This window comes from Streptopelia decaocto (assembly GCF_964273445.1).
Source record: "Streptopelia decaocto genome assembly, chromosome: 2".
In the NCBI taxonomy this organism is placed as follows: Eukaryota; Metazoa; Chordata; class Aves; order Columbiformes; family Columbidae; genus Streptopelia; species Streptopelia decaocto.
The window spans coordinates 106,993,437-107,013,317 of NC_138655.1; the positions used below are offsets into that span (position 1 = coordinate 106,993,437).

Below are 19,881 nucleotides of genomic sequence, written 5' to 3' on the forward strand. Positions count from 1 at the left end.
AACGATGTTTATCTCCTACTACTGATCTCAGTGAGATTCACTACAGCAAGCATAATCCAGAGGACACTTGCTGCACGTATCGGGGTGCAGTGCAAGAAAGAGTCATAGCAAAGAGAAAAGTCTTTCTTGATTAAGCCTCCTACCACATAAGCCTGCTGACATTTGAGAGGGTGTTCAGGGAGTGAGAGGTCTGGTATAAGAATTAGATTGGTAAGAACTTTTATGGAAAGGGTTCTGGCTTCTACAGAAGAAAATGCAAGATAAAGTCATGTAAACTAACTCTGACCCTCGTGTGCCCTCATCCTCCAGTAAGTAAAGCAGTAAATGCACTACTTAAAATTTCATTCTTCCTGGCAGTCTCTCTTTATTGCTCAAAGTAGATTTGGTGGGTCTGAACCTTTAATCTTGCTCACTGTTCATGGTGCTGTGCTATTTCTTTTCTTTTAAGAATTCTCTCTAAAAATTATAAGCTTTTAAGATTTTTGCATTCTTCTTTTCTTCATCATTTCCTTTAATCTCCACAACGATGAGAGTACAAAGGCAGTAAGTGTGCACAGAACCCCCTCCTATCTTATTTATAACTTCAACCTATCAACTAAAATAAGCCTTGCATTCTAACATAACCATGCTTGTCGAGCAGAAACTAGGCATTTCTCCTTTTCATCTTTCTTTCTTTAGATGAACCCACAAGCCACTCTTTGATCAATCTCAGGATCCACCGGTATCAACTTTTGTTCCTTTTGTGTGTAAGAAGGAACACTTATACACTGTCTGGGAACCACTGCTTAATAGATAAGTGTAGATTTGTAGATGGTATTTCTGTTGTATGTAGGAAAAGAGGAAAGAGAAGAAGCACAAGAGATAAGGAATGATAAAAGACAGCAAAACACACGAAGTCCACTGAGAAAGAAGGAAATGATGAGAACGAAGTTCTTTGCAGTCACACATAATTATTTTTTAATCGCTATATGGGATTCCGGTGTGATTAAACACTTTATCATCTAATAGAGAGGGACAGAATTCTCTTACAAAAGATAAGATATTCACTAGCACTGGTAACATTTATCATACATAAACCACAGACAGTATGGTGGTAATCACTAATACACTCTGCTGAATGAAAATCTCTTTTGATGAAAGGGTAGTTGCAGCTCAGCGTAGATGGGGTAAATTACCTCATTGTGTCAAATGTGATTATTTGAATCTCTGGGATACACGCTGAGGTCCCTACTTAATTAATACTCAAGCAGAAATAACCTAGGAGTTGACAGGAGTTTTGGCCAGGTGAGGAGCGCAACCAGAAGATGAGGCAGTGGCATTTGTAGGCATTGGACACTTTTGCAGGCTGAGGTCTGAAGATGAGGGAACTGTTGCCTTTTATAGCTATGGCAGAAAACACTGCTAGTTCTTTGCACAGGTTTGGTTTGGGCCAGGAGTTCTGCTCCCACAGTATCAGATGAAGCTGTGTTATTCCAGCCAGAAAGCCATTGCCCGTTCATTTATGTTCGGTGGGGAACAAAGAATAAGTTCTTGTGAAACTACTGCTAAAACTGGTTCAGTGTTAAGTATCTGCCTTACCCAGGAAAGGTGAAGAGAGGTTTCCTGCTTTAGAAGAGCCTATAGCTGGAAGAATTCTCCATCCATTCTTACTCAGGCAACCAGTTACAAGAAGTAAAATATGTAACTCCTTTATTTTGGGAGGAAGTTCTGCATATTAAAGAAGGAGTCTAAAACTCGATGAACAAGTGGTTGAGCCTGTTACTTGTTCAGTGTTATTCCATTTGACAAGCTACATCAGCTTGGAAGAAACCATGCTGCAGATTTACACTGACAAATCTCTAAATCTGGCAATCTCTTTGGCACCTGCTTTTGGGTCATCGTCTAGAGATCCAGGATTACAGTAGACTCTCTGCCATTTAGTACTTTGACTTTCTAACGTGTGTGATCTCAAAGTAAATATAGATAGGAATAACGTGTCTGGTACACATGCATGCTCCAGAAATAAACCACTGGTGTAATCTAACTCTTATTTGTCTTACATGAACATATTACACCATCATTACCCTGTTCATGTAGGGAAACTGGTATGGATGAACAAGTGCACCAATTTAGAATGAAGTTCCTGGATTATCAGCCTTCCTGAAAAAGTCTTGTTTATTCTCAGTTCTTTCAAGAAGCACTGTACGTGTTATGTATTAGCAATTATTCTTTGAAAAGTGTTGCATTTTAGAAATTTACACCACACCTATTTTCCGGGAGTGCCACGTTGCCATCCCAAGTGCAAAAGCATGACCAGTTTAGGTATAATCACATCTTTGCTCACTATAAGCAAATGGCAGTTGCGTGCTCCATGGCCAAAGTGTAAGGACAAGATGTAAGGGAGAGTCACCTAAACTATTTCAGCCATCTGGAGCAGGAGTGAGAGAATGCACAAGGACTCCTGGACTTTCCTGACAGAGCCAAAAGTTATCTTGATACTTTGTAAAGCAGCTGAAAACCCAAAGCCCGGACTAACCCATCCCCAGTGACACACCATCGCCCTGGATGTCAGGAAAGCCCAATGCATCAGCTTTAATGCAAGTTCCCTAACACCTCTCACAGCATCACATTTATTGGGTCAGAGGTTAAGAACTAAGAGCAGTAATTAAGAGGTGCAATCCACACGTAAGTACATAAATTACTAAATCTGATGATTGCTAAGACTTTGAAAATGTGGAGCAGGAGTAACTCTCACTGTGAAACCGTAGGAATTTTTAGAGAAGGGAATTTGTTGTGGTTTATTTTAAACAGCTAAAGTTAGTTACACTCGTATTATATCACAGGGGCCAAAAGGCCTACAGGATATGGCATATGACTTTTTTTTTAGCCTCTAAGTAAATATGTAAGTAAATCTAATAAACACAAGCAAGCCATAATCAGGAATTAAAAAAAAAAAGTTTAAAATAACATTTATTTAGTGGCTTAACTAAGGATTTAGGGAGCCTCGAGGTTTAGCCTGTGTGTTTTATGCATTTCTTAATGCTGTGTATACTTGGCAGCACCACATAATTTTATAAAAATGCAGGTAATAATTCAAGGTGATCAAGCTGTGTTTATTCCCCATGAGCAACTGTTGTTTCTCTTTCCCCCGGCTAAAATGAATGCAGAGCTCTAAGACTTCTAAAAGGTGCTAACAACTTTCACCTGGAAAAGAGGCCTCTTTCAGGGAGGGTGATCAGCAGACAAACATAAAGTCATTAATGCGAATATCTTGGGGCTAACTGAATCTAGGTCATAAGTAATGCCTAGGTTCACAAAGAAAGTTAAGCAGAGCAGAAAGAGGCCAATTACCTTTTCAGAACTTGATGGGTCAGCCCAGGGCATTTTTTTGTGCATGTGCTAAGGTCTACCCTCCCCTCTCGACCCTTCTCATCTGGAAGAAGTGCAGAGAGCTCTGCAGAAATGCCGCAAAAGTCTGTGACTTCCAGTTGCTGCCTGTCACAGGCCAGGAACGCCCTTGGTCAGCTCTGAAACCCTAACATAGAAAGACTATATATATGCTGCAAGAGGAGGATCTTGCCTACGCAAAGCAAGCTGTAGCTCTCAGGCTTTCCACATTGCTGGCTGAAGCTCAGAAGGCCTGAGTCATCTCACTGACTTTATGTGTTTTTATCTGTTTTTAAATCTCAGTGTCTAAATCTAGCTTTCATGTAGGTTCTAGTTCTCCATATTGTCTCTGTAGAGATGTTATAGTTGATGGACATAAATCACAATATACCATGTGTGATTCAGCTGAGCTATTTTAAGTCTGTGTTCAGCTGAGATGAACGGTGCCTTAAAAACACTTCCCTTTTCCTGACTTCAGGGGGAGTCCATGCAAGATGTCAGCTCAGACTGTATGCTGCTATAGCACCCTGGTCCAGCTCCTGTCTCTCCCCACTGCATAAGCAGGAACCTGAGCAGGCTTGTACTAAGAAGGCGACCATATTTAGCCTTTCTCTCTCCAGAGGACTCGAGATCTGCTCAAGTCCATATCTTATAGTATACTTCTGGGCAAACAACGTGGATGGTAACTAGAAAGCTGGACCAGACCCATCATTCATTGATTGTCTGAATATATCTGTAAGCTTTGTGAGAAGAGATTTTTGCTTTGTGTCATGAAAGTAGCCTCCTTTTGACTGCATCTGAAAGCAGATGATAAGAGGAGGAAGAAAGCATCCTCTGAAGGGCAAATATTAAGTATACAGGTCATGTAGCAAAAGTATCTAAGAGGTGCTGAGATGTGGCCCCATGAAAAAAGCTCTGTAATTTCAGTGGGGCAGAGCCTCAAACAACTTTAGGTACATTCAAGAAAATGTGAAAAAGGATGAGTCCTGGTTACAGATAAAGTGCTGGAGCAGAACTCAAAGCTGAATGTATCCCTGCCTGTGCCATGGTTCTCTTGGGTGGCCTTAGGCAAGTCACACCACCCCTCTGTGCCCCAGTCCCTTTGTTCTGAAAAAGAAGATGTCCTCTCCTTCAGGAAGCACTGTGAGGTCTGTTGACTCTGTATGACATGCAGACTCTGTATGACATACAGACTCTGTATGACTCTGTATGACATTATGGCTCATTTGCTCCTACTTGCCTGACTGAACTAGATGTAACAAATTGAGTATTATCACCATATGGTCTGAAGTCCCTTCACTAAGCTTCCTTGTGATGAAAAAGTGGAACTATCAGAGCAAATGAAGGGATTACACTCAGGTCTCTGGCCAAAACTCAGAGACAGGTTCTGGTTTCCATGGCTCTGTAAACTCACAAGTATTTTTACTAGTATTTTGGAAGTAAAGGGAACAGAATCAGCTGACAGACTCCTGCTGATCTGGATCAGTTCCAGAATCAAAATAAGACAACACGGTTTGGACCTATGGAAATCTTTATCTTTATAATTTCCTAGGATTCAAAGTAGTTTAATTTGAGCATGCAAATCAAAAAGGCAGCACAAGAAAACACTTTTCTCTGAATGCAATTACAGAACAAATTGATAATTGTTCCTTGTTGTTTAAAGATGTCTTTATTCTATTCATTATGTTTCACTGTCACAGTGCAAAAAAAGTACCAGGCTCACCTTTCTCACAGCACTTCTGGTTTTGTATCCTAGTTGGGACATACCTTGGAAGGGAGGTTATTTTCCCCCATTTCTCTATGCAGAAGCGCCGTAGCCCATTGCTCCCTCGGAGAGCTGCAAAGCCCTCGTATGGCACACTTGATGTTCCAGTGACAAATTGCAACAACCGGAGTCTCTGCTCATTGTTAAATCTCTCCACTGCTGCCCAGAACCACCGTATTACTATGTGGCCATCATGGTAACCTAAACCAAGAAGCAAGAGAGAGAAATTAAAATGACCCCCTCTATAAGTGAGAAGTGTAACATTGAAATATGTTCCTACTGGCATAGCACAGTAGATCTCTGACTGAAAAGATCCTGACCTAACAATATATTTTGGGATGAGCAGTAGGTCCCAGCCCCCACCTTGTCCTGGCTGTGGATACTATAGTATTACTATCTCATTTGAAACCCATAAACTCAAATATATATTTGAGGTACATCGGCCTCTCACAAATCCCTTGGCAAGAACGTGGGCTACCTGCATGAGACATAAAAGACCAGTTGTGATATGCCACACAGTGAGAGTCCTAATGACTTAACAATTTCTGGTTCCAAAATAAATTATTTTTTGGATTGCAATAGTGTCCAACATATGGAGTGGAGTTTGCAAGCCCTTCCCTGGCAAAATTCCCACCTGAGAGGCTCTGTGCCTTGGTTTGTGCTAGTGAAAGCCAGCATAAACCCAGGCGGAATCTGCTTCAACAGCTAAACAGAAAAAAGTAGGACAAGAATAACTTGGGGGACAAACTGTGCTTGTGGTAAGCTGCATATTTCAAGGTATAATAACAAAAAGGCTGGGCAGTGAGCAGCAAAGACTTAAACTTTGTATTTCAGGGGAGGATTTGGGAGCTTCAGGGACTTTGTTCCTTTTGTAGTGCTGAATTTGTAGATTTTACATTTATCCATCATCCAAGACAGCCTGGATAAACTGTGCTCAGCATTTAAAGCAAAACCAAGGTAAGTATTAGAGAAGGGAAAAAATCCAACTTGACACAGTTTAGGCTGAGGGGGTTAAGAAAGATCTATATTTTGTTGACATGTAGTTGGGAATCATGAAATTCAGCTCTTGAATTCTGCTCCCTGCTGAAGCCAACAGGACTTGTTATACCACCTTCAGTGAGGCCAGGAGTTCATTCACAGTCATCTGAGTAACTTTTAGATCTAATATTACAAATCCTTTTCAGTCCTTAATAGTCAAAACTCCTGTTAAATCATCAGGAATTGAGTGTGTAAAATCTGGATAGAAGTAGCAGAAGCAATTTCAGTATTATTACATCTCTTGATCCAAACCAAAGATCTTAATTATTTTGTTTCATGAGTTATTCTTCACAAAAACTTCCTGATCAAAACAGGGCATTTCCCTCAGGAAAGACAGAAGGAAAAGAAGGACCAACTCTTTCACACTTAAGGCTGAAATTGGTCAAGATATTAGTAAGCATCAGCAGGCAGTTTACCTCCACGATATTCTGTGTTGTTACGCCAGTCATTGAGATCTATTTCTGCAGTGCCAGCTATAACCAGCTCCAGCTCTCTGGCATCAAAAACAGAGACAAGCCTCGAGTCTACAACCTGGAACAAAAAACACTTATTAGTTTCAGACTGGATATAAAGCAGATGCAATGTCTTGCAAACTTATGAATTTGATGGCCAGCTCTTTATTCTGATGAAGTCTGCATGCTGACAGCTAACTTCTACTCCTCTGCTGATAAATCCATGCTCTTCTTCAGGGACCCTGCTGATATTTTGAGCTGCAAGCAATGATGACATATGAGATTTGACCTGAATGAAATAACACAAGTGACAAGACATAATGTGTGCAGAACATTCTTCATTGATACATTCCTTCTGACAGGTGATTTTGATAGCCAAATAAAGACTGGATTTGTAATAGGGCAATTTATTTCATATTTGTTTTGCACTGGAATTTGATCACAATTGTGTAGGAATGACCTCCGGTCTTCATCCACTAAAGATGCAGCTGAGGTTCACTTTCTTCATTACATGAAACCAAAAGCTTTAACGGCGTGCAGTATTCACAGGGAGAAAAAACTAGTGAACCGCATGCACACTTCAGTAAACTGTATGGAGTCACTTAGCCAACCCTTTTCCACAGGAAGGGGCCGACCAGGTCTCTTCAGGTACAAAGAGGGGTAAAACAAAATTTGCAAACGCCCACTTCTCTTACTATGTGAATGCAAGGCAGTATCTTTCTTAGCTTTATCATATTCAGACCAGACATTTCTTTCCTTTCGCCCTTCATGCTAAACATGCCATATCCAAGGTCCCTGTCTCTACAGGTCCACGCACACCAATTCCTTGCCATCTGTGTGTGTTTAGCTCTTTCCTAGGGTGCCAGTAAAGCACAGTTTAACCATGGGGTCTTCTCATTCAAATGAGGAATGGAAGACTGTGGGAGCATCGCTTTGTTACTTACTTCGTAGAAGCCTCGAACCAGGGCCTCTGTTTGCTGAACCACTCCTCGTTCCACTCGCCACTTAACCATTCTCTCGATGTACTCTTTTTTGTTCTTTTCTGTCACTGCTGTATTTGCCCCTCCAGATTTCAACTCTCTTTCTGTCACCTATAGAACAAAGATAAATAGTGGCAGTAGCAATGTATGGATCACATTGCATCTCAATTTAAGTTACACTTTTAAAATGTTAGTGAAAAATACAACAGCCATATTTCTAGTTCTGGTCTTCTCACCTCCTGTCCATTTGCAATAGAAACAAAAAGGATAATGAGGGGATACACCCTTAGCCCCAGCTCTAGCCTTATCCCCAGCTGAAGCTCCACTGACCTCTACGTTACCCCAAACTGTACCAGCAAAGACTGATTTGGAGAGCACCATCCATCAGCCATGTATACTGTGCCATTTCAGCCTGTCTTGTCATCCTTCTCCTCTCCTTTCCCCCACAGAAGCTCCAGAGCAGGTGACAACCATACCAGTTTGCTACTTGCTGTAGTTATCAGAGCACCAGTATGGGAAACAACAGGATGGAGCGGGAATCACAGTATTGGAATAGGCAGACTGTTTTGCCAGCTTGAAGGGATATCTACTCATCTCTTAAGCAACAAGTGCTAATAGAAGTGTTTACTCAGAAATAACAACAGCCAAAGAAGTCATCACAAAATGAATACCCCCAATATGCTACCTAAAAAAGACCTGTACAACACCCTGCTCAGATGAAAAAATATCATCACTGTGGGATCCAGAGTTTTGTATCAGCCATTCAAATCTGAGAAGTGTTTGTACTGTAAATTTTTTTTTTGGTTTAAACCAAGAGCTATAGCATTTCATTGCATTTTAATGGTTAATTTGATTGGCTTTGGTAACTAAGCCTTAGGATTGAGAAGAGATCAATCTAGATTCTAGCCAGCAAGCACATACCCCTTCTCATATGTGACAGAAAAGAATATTTATCTTGCAATTATTTTCGCATTTAACCTAGTGGATTTTAAATCAGGAATGTTTTGCCTCCTCTTCATTTTTCTGCTGCTATAACAACGATGTCTAGCACAGATAGTAAATGAGCTGCACGAATACATACTTGTTATTTATATTATTTACATATTATTTATCTTATTATCTATTTATTAGCCCAACAGACAGCACACAGCACATGTAGTATTTAGGTCACTTTGCTTGAGGGACCAGTTGTAACATTATGAATTATGGAAACACTCAGTGAGTCATCTAATCTGTAGCTTTGTTGAGAAACAGCAAGAACAAGTAAGGTTGGATGTAATGAGTTAGGAATTCTTAGCTGGTTCAGGTTAAACTCCCAAACGTAAATCACGGCATCAACATTATACAAGCAATGCTGCCGTGTCCAGAGGATAAGACTCTGGCCCAGCTGCTGTGCTGTATTCTTCAAGAGTGTGTGGCATGCAGATATGTCTGTTAAAACCAATGACTAAATGTTGTCTAGATTTAAGCACAACTGTAAGTCCAGATGTTCTAAATCTCCTTCAAGATTTCCCACAAACACCTGGGCATGCTGGTGATTTCTTCAACTTGTCGTCATCCATATAGTTCCAAATAGTTGTCTAGAATTGGAAGCAGACAATCAATAACATTGTGTCCCAATTTTTTCTTTCTTGTTCATAGAGGCATTAACCACAGTTGCGAGCTACAATTCAGAATCCGGTTTCAGAGCAGGAAGGAGACACTTCAACCAGTCTAGCCCATTCCTTTTACCTGACTGGAGCCATTGCCGGGCCTTGGAGACATACAGCTTGGAGAGAGCCCTGAAAGAACACTTTCTACTAGTTAAAAGCATGAGAAAGTACTTGGGGTCACAAGCAACTGATACCTCTCTCAGTCTTACAAGTGAAATTCTCAAATTGGCATTCAGTCCCAACCAGCAAAAATGTGTGATTTGCTATCTCTGCTATTAGAGTAGTGCTCTGGGCACCAGTATGCAAGAAGGCTAGAGCTCCTCAGTAGCACATTCTAATAAAACAGGCACCAGGAAAGAGGATTTGGCCTGAAAGGATTAAAAGCTACATACATGTCAGAGATGAGATAAGAGAGAAAAAAATTAAAGTCGTAGTGAGTGGTCCACAATAAAGTATTGTGGAAGCAGGACAAAAGGGCTGCAACCCATCTACCACACAGCTTCTCAAGGAGCCACTATTTCTTGTTTCCCTTCCCCAACCCTTGAAATCCAGGTTCCCAAACATTAGCAGAGCTCCCACTGCGATCTACACTTGCACATGTATCCAGCAAAGCAATGTTCAGATGGCATGTAACTGCTCAGATACTCTTGGCATGCAAGAACTTCCAACTGGGATCCATCTGTGAGCATGAAATGTGATCGTGATTTCTTTGTTATTTTGCTGTCGCCACTTAGCAAATTTCAGAAGGGGGAAAATCTCACTTTCACTTAGGACTCTTGGATTCTGACAGTCGTAATTCACAGCAAGAAGCTTTTTTTCCCCATCATTATTAATAGATCTAGCAAGGTTAGTACATATGAAATAAAAGTACTAGACAACATGTGAGCTGGCAAAAAAATCTGGCTTTCAGTATTCTTTTGCTTTCATACCACAGCATCTACAATAGATTGTGATTTTTTTCTGCTCTCTTTGGAGCCATTTCTTATCTTCCACAACAGACTCCTATGTAATTGTCTAGCTCTTTTCTTTGGGGAGAGCATAGGAAGTAATGAGTATGTGAAATGTTACCTTCAGGTGCATTACGGCAATTCAGGCTGAGATTCTTATTCATCTTTGTAGTCTTCCAATGCAAAGACAAACTTGTCTCATCTGTCTTTGTGAATATGTCTGTATGTTTCTGTCTGTCTTTGTGTATTAGTCTTATATAGCCATACCTTCCAGGGAAACCACTGTCAACTGAATGTCATGCAAGCTCTCAGCTCAAAGCCTGTGAAAACCCTCTGCATTTAAGTCTGTGAAAAAGCAGTGTTACCTTTTCTACAGAGGCTTCTTACTTCAGTTTTTCTGTCCCATCCTTTTCATTTCATTCACCCTTGACTCTGCTCATCCTTCAGAACCTTGTACTATAAAAAATGTTTGACCAACCTGACCTCCTTCTATGACAAGGTGACCCGCTTAGTAGATGAGGGAAAGGCTGTGGATGTTGTGTACTTAGATTTCAGTAAGGCCTTTCACACCGTATCCCACAGCATTCTCCTGGAAAGCTGGCAGCTCGTGGCCTGGATGGGTGTACTCTTCTCTGGGTAAAGAACTGGCTGGAGGGCCAGGCCCAAAGAGTCGTGGTGAATGGAGCCAAATCCAGTTGGCGGGTGGTCATGAGTGGTGTTCACCAGGGCTCAGTATTGGGGCCAGTTCTGTTTAATCTCTTTATCAATGACCTGAATGAGGGGACAGTGCAGCCTCAGTAAGTTTGCAGATGACAACAAGTTGGGTGGGAATGTTGATCTGCTGGAGGGTTCAAAGGCCATACAGAGGGATCTAGACTGGCTGGATCATTGGGCTGAGGCCAATTGTATGAGGTTTAACAAGGCCAAGTGCTGGGTCCTGCACTTGGGTCACAACAATCCCAGGCAGCGCTACAGGCTCAGGGAAGAGTGGCTGGAAAGCTGCCTGGCAGAGAGGGATCTGGGGGTGTTGACTGACAGCTGCCTCAACATGAGCCAGCAGTGTGCGCAGGTGGCCAAAAAGGCCAACAGCATCCTGGAGTGTATCAGGAACAGTGTGGCCAGCAGGACTAGAGAGGTGATTGTGCCACTCTACTTGGCACTGGTGAGACCCCACCTTGAATACTGTGTTCAGTTTTGGGCCCCTCACTACAGGAAAGACACTGAGGTACTAGAGAGAGTACAGAGGAGGTGACAAAGCTGGTGAGGGGCCTGGAGCACAAGTCTCATGAGGAGCGGCTGAGGAAACTGGGGCTGTTTAGCCTGGAGAAAAGGAGGCTGAGGGGAGACCTTATTGTTGTCTACAACTACCTGAAAGGAGGTTGTAGCATGGAGGGGGTTGGTCTCTTCTCCCAAGTAGCAAGTGACAGGATGAGGGGAAATGGCCCCAAGTTGCATCAGGGGAGGTTTAGATTGGATATTAGGAAAAATTATTTATGGAAAGGGTTGTCAGGCATTGGAACAGGCTGCCCTGGGAAGTGGTGGAGTCACCATCCCTGGAGGTGTTTAAAAGGCGTTTAGACAAGGTTCTTAGGGACATGGTTTAGTGCTAGAATTAGGTTACGGTTGGACTTGACAATCCCGAGGGTCTCTTCAAACCAAAATGATTCTATGATTCTATGATAATATAAGCAGACTAAATTCAGTTTTGAAAATATCCCCTGAAGTCTTACTTGCTTTCTGTTACTTTCAGGCTTATAGTGGAGCAGTCCTTTTCCTTTCCGGGCCAGAATTCCTCCCCTCAGAAACTAGTTTAAGTCTCCCCTAGCTCAAGGAGCTACCCTAGCTCTGTGAAAAGTCTTCTTGCCAACTTTATTTTCAAGACTAAGAGTCACTCTCTGTATATTCCACCTTACCTCTCTGTTCCCTTTGACACTGCTCCTTACACAAGTTAACTTCCATCCCTTGAGCTTCTGCAATACTTGGTGAGCTTAGTTCTTTAATCTCTCTAGTTTTCAGTACCTCCTTGGAGGTCCTTAGTTTTGGTTTGAATATTGCTTTGGGTTCCTGCAAGGCTTTCTGGAGACAGTTGTAATATAGCACAGGTTACAACATCAGACAGCACCAAGGCTTCAGTGCAAGCTAAAGAATCCCACAGGATACACTTGTTCTGGTTGCCAGACTCTGCTTAACCCAAAGTTGCACCCTATTTAAGGCTATAGTTATCCAGATCAGATAGATTAAAGAGAATTGTCTGACTACAGTAGAGCTGAGTGGTAGAAAGCATAATAAATGGATGTACACACCAAGTTGATAAGTAGGTACGAGGTAAGTTAGAATCTAACAGGGAGATATCAGACAAAATAATTGTGAGAGTTTCCAGGTCTTATACCACCTGCTGAATATTTTTCTTCCCTCCTGACTCCCCCATCCTTTCAGTCACATCAGCTTTACGTTACATTGCTTGCATTCACTGAATGCCACATCTGTGTGAACTACACCCTGGAGAGAAGAGCTGCACTACATGTGAGAGAATTCCTCATGTTCAGCAGTGTGTGGCTCAATAGGCCTGTAGGGGGGCTGGTATTTTATATTATATACCCTAAGAATAAACATCTGCATTGAAACAGGTGGCTTGAAAGAAACAGAAGGTAGGAGAAGAAAATTATATTGAAAGGCTAAAGGATCTGTTCTGACAGAAAGATGTTCATCATGCTCAATTCTGTCAGCTTCAAATTTGCTTTTCAGATGTTTCACATAGCTGTGCTCACCTGTCCAAACACCTCCTCGTTCACTGTGAAGGTGAGATCCAGGATATCTGTGATGTTATTATCCTTCATCCACTGCAAGCTCTGATGGAACTCTTCATCCAGGTACTCTAAGTCACTTAAATCACATGGCCTGATTGCGAAGCAAGAAAAAAGATGTAGCTGAATATATGACTCCATGACTACTGGCAGGCTGACTTACTTCTAAGAATGAGAACAAATTTACGCTGAAGATCCAACTTGAAGGTGGTGTTTGTTTGGTTTTGTTAACATCAAAGCCTGTTACACAGATTCTCTTAAAGCAGTTCTGCAACTGGCTGCTTTGAGTGGCTGGGCTCAAGGCCAAATCTGTTGGCTGCCTGCACTATTTGCTGTCAGAAAGCATCCCTGGGGCTTGATTTTATGTGACTCTTCAGGATGCCCAGCACTTCAGAGCAATTCCTTACCTTCAGTCCGGATGGGCCATGTTGTGCCAGGCTGCTTCCATGTATCTGTCATCCTCGAGGTGAGTGCACAAGACTGACATAAGGCAGACCAGGCAGCCTAAATTTCTGTTAATAAGGACTTGGCCTGGTTTGCTGAAAGGGCAAGTGGATGTTGCAAGCAGCCTGGTTTCAAATCCCCTAAGGGGGCAATAAGGATGTAGGGAGCACTCTAGTTTTCAGGCTGTTTCCAGACTAGGTCAGATATGATATAGATTTGACTGTTGGGACCCGAGCAGTATTGATTGTTAAAAAAAAAAAAATTAAATACAGTTAAAGAACTAAAAGGACTGTTAAGACAAATATCTTTGCTGATTTGAAATCAGCTTAATTGACGAACTATTTTAGCTAAGCTTTATTCTACTCTCCATCCTTTAATTGCAGTCCTGACTTACTACTTATGGTTTTTCTTATTGCTACAAATTTTATGTACCTTGTCTTATTGCAATCTATTAATTAAAGAGGAACAGACTGTCAGTTAAAGTTAACCTTATAAACCTGACACTGAAAGTAATATATTACTGGTAGTTTCTGCTTACTAGTGTGAAACACAGTAGAAGACAAACACAAAACATTCACTGGTTATGTCTACATAGCATTCCTAATTAACCTGAGTTGTGTTTAGAATGAAAACGTGTTCAATCAGTAAGGCATAAGAAATTATGTATTTTTCTTAATATGACCCCCCTCTTTTTCTTGTTGTTGCTTTGTTTTGTTCCATCAAAGATGCTTTGCAGTCTTCCATGTATCATTTTAATTGCTTTGATAACTTTTCATCATTAGTAAACTCTGGAATTATGGGTCAGTACTTCTAAAGGTGTGTTCCTAAATGTCATACTTACTATGCATTTTTTTCAACACAGTCAGTATTTATGTTCTTAGAGAAAGTAAAGAAAAAATAAAATGTTTGTTTTCTATCACAGACCCAATGAACCAACAGTGGAAAGGTCAGAGTGCTCAAAACAACTCCAGGAAGGTCTTTGTCTCTGTAGGACTCACTGCAGGATCACAGTTTTGTATGGTTTCTGCAAGGCTGAATGCTTTTACTTACAGCCTTAGTAGTGCTTTGTAGAATGGCCTTGTGAAGAAAGCATCAAGAAGGTACTGATGAATGAGAGCAAGGCCCAGAATACGACCGCTGAACCTGAACCTGGGATAGAAAAAGGCAGAGTAAATGAAGTATAACTCAAGACATTCAGCATAGAAACGCACACAGGTAGCAACTGTTCTTTGTTTCTGATTTGGTTTCTTATAGTTATTCATTTTTTCCTGAGCAGATACCCAAGACCACCCCTTGCCCCTCTGATCAATAACGGATCTCTTAGTGATCTATCTCCTACACTACCCACACTTGCTGCTGGCATGTTATATGCTCTCCTGTGCCAAACCAATAAACACTCTGAAGATTCACCTTCTGTGATCTTTAGTTGAATGTTGTGATAGAGACTGTCTCCATCAAACGCAATATTTAGCCAGTGAAATACTGTAATACTTCACCTCAGCAAAGAACATACTATCAGAAAAGCTGCAAAGGACATTCAGTAAGTCAGTATATGCAGTTTCTGACTGGTAACAACCCTTTCCAAGGTGGGCCTTTAAAGTATTTCACAGGGTAGAGAGTTGACTTCATGGGGGGAACTAAAGTGCAAATACAATAAATTAACTGTTGTGACCAAGGACACATATTCAAATCAGTATCTAAAGCTCAGGCAAGGTGTTCCCAGACCACTTTCTTAATGCTGATGCTCAGCTGTCTCCAGTATTTTCATGCTCTTGTGTTTGTTTCTGTTTTCTAAGAACAATGATCCCTAGTCCTGCTCCAAGTACACCCAAATAGCGCCCTGCCCATTGCAAGCTATGACCTGTGATGATAAGCTAGTTAAATTTTCCTTTCTTTGATTTCTTCTGTGACTCATTAGATATTCTTCCATCAGATCTGGTTTAAAATCAGTAATCTCAGACAGAAAACACAGAACTAGTGTGAGTCCAGGTGAGTTTGTTTTTTGTAAAATCAAACCTCATCAGCCATTCAAAACTTTCTTATTTGTAAAATAGGAAATGAAAAAAATCCAACATCCCAAATATAAGTTCTCCAAGCCTGAGCTGACTGACATCAAAGTCTTATTGCACAAAAGATGAGAAACAGATCAAAAGGCCAAGAAACCATCCCTTCCACTACAGGAACCAGTGCGAAGATCCCTCCCTCAGATGAATGAAAAATGAGTCTTATTGTAATAAAAGCGGTGCTGAATACCCGTTCAGTCAATTTTATGCTCATGGGACAGAACAACAAGTGCTTAGTATGTCAAATGGGACACAGAATAGCATGCTGTGGGCCCAATTAGCATTTGCATCACCACAGGAGCTGCCTCCAGGTCCCCTGCATCCAAGAAAGGTGCTTATGATATGCAGCTGACCGCTAACAGAAGAGTGATTATATAACCCCCTTACAGCTGTTTCCACAGCAGCAACAAAAGGCAGCTGTTGGGCCTAGTTAGGACCTGCTTCACTTCATTTGTGCTGTGGTGCAATGTTTCCAGCAAAAAGTAATGAAAAGAGAGGGAGCTGACACAATGAAAGTACAGTGGAAGCCAGACAGCTCAAATCCCAGAAATGCTGAGCCTGTAATCCATCAGTTTTATAGCACCTTCAGGATCTATAATCAAGTCCATTTGTGCTAAATAACGCATGTCGGCTTTTTTGGTTTTGTTCTTCACCATCCCCCCTCCATCCATCCCTGTACATTTTGAAAGCAAATGCTGAATGAAAATACTATTAATATAAGCACTGGGTGTTCCGCAACACAACGCTCATCCCATGGCTACTTGAGTGTGCAGGCTGGGTAGGCAGGAGCCGTTTGGAATAAAGTAAAACTGGAAGTGAATTCCCAAGGAAAGTGTCAGGGATTTGGGAACGCTGTTTCTGTTAAGAAATTGCTTGAATGTGCAAACAGTGTCAGTTTTCTCCTTGCTGCTTGTATCACTTCTGTACCTCTATGTGGCTTTGAGGGCATTCAGGCAAAGCTGACACCAAAGGGTAACGCACCTAGACCGAGGTGTTTACAATCATGAGCATATGTTACAGTAGCCGTTAATGGCATGTTTAATTTGAATTAGTGCCTCATGGCAGAACTGTATCCATCCAAAAGCCATGGGCAGTGTTTCTGGGTGAAAAGACTAAATCTGGTGGGTCAGCATAGAGAAAATGTGGGTAGAGCAACTCTAGGTTGTGTGATCCATCGGTCTGGCCTGGCACTTGCAGCCCTCTGGGACACATCAGGTCTTGCTCAAGCTGGGGGCCCGATCGTGGCTTCACAGTCCCTGCCCTTTCAGTGGTACTGTGTAGGAAAAGAAAGCTCAGTACTAACTGGTCTGGATAAAAGAGATGAAATAATAAACGAGATATTGCCACTCTGAGTGCCTGTGAATACCACGGAAAAAAAAGCTATGTTGCCGACTGTATTTCTTGGCAGCTCCGTACCACCCCAGCAGACACACTGCTTCACAGCCAAAGTGTGTGAGCTCTCCAGCTCACAAACCCTTCTTCCCCTGCACAAAGCTTTGGTATCTCTGCAGAGACTTGCTTTATCTGACTCTCCAATCTGAAGAGTGGTGTAACAGAAGGTCCTCTGGCCCCTTACCATTTCTGGACAGAGCGTGGGACCAAGTGCAGCACTACTCTGGTCCAGCAGTGCACTGAGAACCATGGTGAGTCAGTGGATGCCTTCCACAAGGGAGGTGTTTGCTACTGTCCTCAAAGGACGACTATACAGTCTGTGTGTGTGTCCATACAGTCCATCAAGCTGCCACCATAATCAGCCAAGCATAACAGTCCCACTTGAAATATATCAAAACTTACAAAAATGCAAGAAGAAACAAATTGCCCTCCTTACAAAAGCCAGTTAAAACAAAGCCAGACTTTTGTGTTCATTTCTTCCTGAAGGATTTAAAGCATGGGTGAGATTTAGAGATAGGTGAGATAGTCCCTTCATAAAAAAACCCCACAAGTTCTCTTGACAGAATAAGCAGCACAAAGGTAAATCCTGTCTGGAGGGCACATACCTTGACTTACATTTATCTTTCTAAGGAAGCGTAAAATGCTTGCTTGATTTCTTTCTCGCAGGAAGGATAGCTTGGCAGAGTTGGGGAATGTGAGGTTTTGCTCTGGCCTTTTCTTTCAACACCCTTCCCTTTCAGAGACAATGATTGAGTCTGAGTAATATTGCTCCAGCATAGAGGCCAAACACGGGAGGGAATTAATGAACAGGAAATGGTGGAACAAGAGACAGAATTAACGAGCAGGAGAGGTGCTCTGGTTTGCCTGGCTATTGACACTGTTTGTCCACTCAATAAGAATATTGTGTGCACCTGCTTTCTGGCTTTTAACTACACTACTCAAACCATTTGCAGGAGTTTCCACACTACCCAGCTAACTTCCTTTCCTTCTGGAGGCTGCAGGTGCCCCTGTAACAGCCTGTTTTCACAACAGCCTGTTGCAAAATAACAGGCTTGTTCTCCTCAGTGGGACTCTCTGCATACTTACTGCATGTCAGTGTACACAGGGAGAGACAAATCCATATGCCGTAGCAGCAACTAAGCAATATATTTTCTTCCAATTGCAGGTGAGTCACAGGAAATTTAATTTACTCTGGTCCTTATCATATAGCAGTGGAGTAAGGCAGGACACATAATGGCCCTTTGTCAGAGGGCTCTCTGAACTGGTTGAATGAACGCAGCTCTGCTTTATATGACAGTCCTTCCTGGGATTCGGATGGAGAATGATGTACCTTGACAAAATTGTAATCTATGTGTACAGCGGAAGAATGTTTTTTATCATTCTATAGGGGATGCTTTGGTAAGTAAGCCTTGTAGGCTAAATCGGCTAAGATATGAGAAACTTTAAATCCTAAATAGAGGAAGCACCTGATGGGATTAAAAAGACTGAAAATCTTGCCAACCTTATTTCACTCAAACACATCATCTGGGTTTAAGCCTGCCCTTCTTGATGCAGTAGCTTGTGAAAAAATATTCAAAGGGCTCAAGAGAGACGAATATAATATTGTTCACATCAAACTTGAAAATGTAATTTTCCTTTCCCAAGACTACTGAAAACTTGCTTTCATCTGTAAGACAAATCTACACATTCTGTTGCACCAGTTTTAAAGCTTTTGCATGTTTAATCGTGCAGATGAACTTTTGGCCACCTGAAAGACAGGCTGAACAAATGAGGCTGCTCTGTGGTACAGGATTTCTGCCCTTGGCAGCTCTTCTAAGGGAGAATGCCATTTGGCAGGTGGATGCAGCTGGAGAGCCTATTTGTCCTTCCACAGTGGCAGAGATTGGACCTAATCTCAACTATTACTAGATACCAGAGAATCTAAAAAGGGGAAAGTATTTAGAAGGGCCCAGTTGTGGGAAAGGCTTCACTCTGACCATCTTATTAGACATCATTATGCATCTTATTAGATAACAGAGAATTCAGTCATGAAACCCAAATTTGTAGGAAACCAGGCATCATGGGTTTCAGAGGTTGTGGTAAAGCTTATTTTAAAGGGTAGTTAAAACCTCCATTGTTATAAAGACAATCGTGAGCATCCTGAAAGCCAGAAACTATTGATTAAAGGAACTAAAAATCCATTCTTACAGCCGAAAATATTGCGATTCACAATCTTGTGATTTGGAGGGTGGGATGACACGCAAAGGAAAATGTACTGATTACTGATTTCTGAATTTTGGTGGAATCGCTAGCACTAGCATTATTAAAATGAAGAACAATTATTTTTTTAAATGCAATAAAGTTCTAAGAATGTGTATTTTGCAAAAAAGGTGACCAGATGGCTACAGCAACTCTGTCTGGCTTCATAAACTATGAATTTTAATCAGAACTGGCAGTGTGTCAGGCAGATGTACCAGAGGTGCGTGTCTATACATTAATAGCATATATCCTTGTGTTGGCTCAGTTCAGGACATGATCAACGTGTCCTGTAATGAGCTACATCTACAGAGCAACAACCTAGCAATAGATCAGATCATCTTTGCAAACCCTTGGCAGCGGATCAAATCCACACCTCTATCAGCCTTCATTAACAAAAGCCTTTCTTTAGTTTGCTGTGCTTATTTAACCTCACCTCACACAGATGACAGAACATTTGAATGGATTAGTGTGATGACATGAAGCGATCTATTGTCAGAAAGGGTAGCCACGCAGGCTGGGATAGCTAACGCCATTCTGTTTATCCGACTTGCATCTGCAACCTTTGCAGACCGCCTCTTTGCTACCATGTTATTTGGTGTTGTGGTAAATTTGCTCCGCATATCTGCAGGCTCAGAGGTGGACGCTGCAGCATTCCAGCACGATGCCTCTTCAGTTCAGGAATCTGATGAGCTCATGTGTCATTAATATGAAAGGAATGGCTCTTACAAAGGCCAGGAGAC

At 41.7% G+C, this 19,881-nt stretch overlaps 1 protein-coding gene across 1 annotated transcript in view; it reads right to left on the bottom strand.

The window, feature by feature from the left end:
* The window catches only part of HECW1 (HECT, C2 and WW domain containing E3 ubiquitin protein ligase 1), a gene marked incomplete at its 5' end in the record, with an annotated part of 197,544 nt that overhangs the window by 3,346 nt on the left and 174,317 nt on the right, over positions 1-19,881 (bottom strand). Inside the window, 5 exons of the mRNA XM_082044587.1 lie at positions 5,134-5,332; positions 6,586-6,700; positions 7,566-7,712; positions 12,969-13,098; positions 14,499-14,597. Of these exons, the coding sequence (XP_081900713.1) occupies positions 5,134-5,332; positions 6,586-6,700; positions 7,566-7,712; positions 12,969-13,098; positions 14,499-14,597 (690 nt within the window). The remainder of the gene's footprint in view (positions 1-5,133; positions 5,333-6,585; positions 6,701-7,565; positions 7,713-12,968; positions 13,099-14,498; positions 14,598-19,881) is intronic.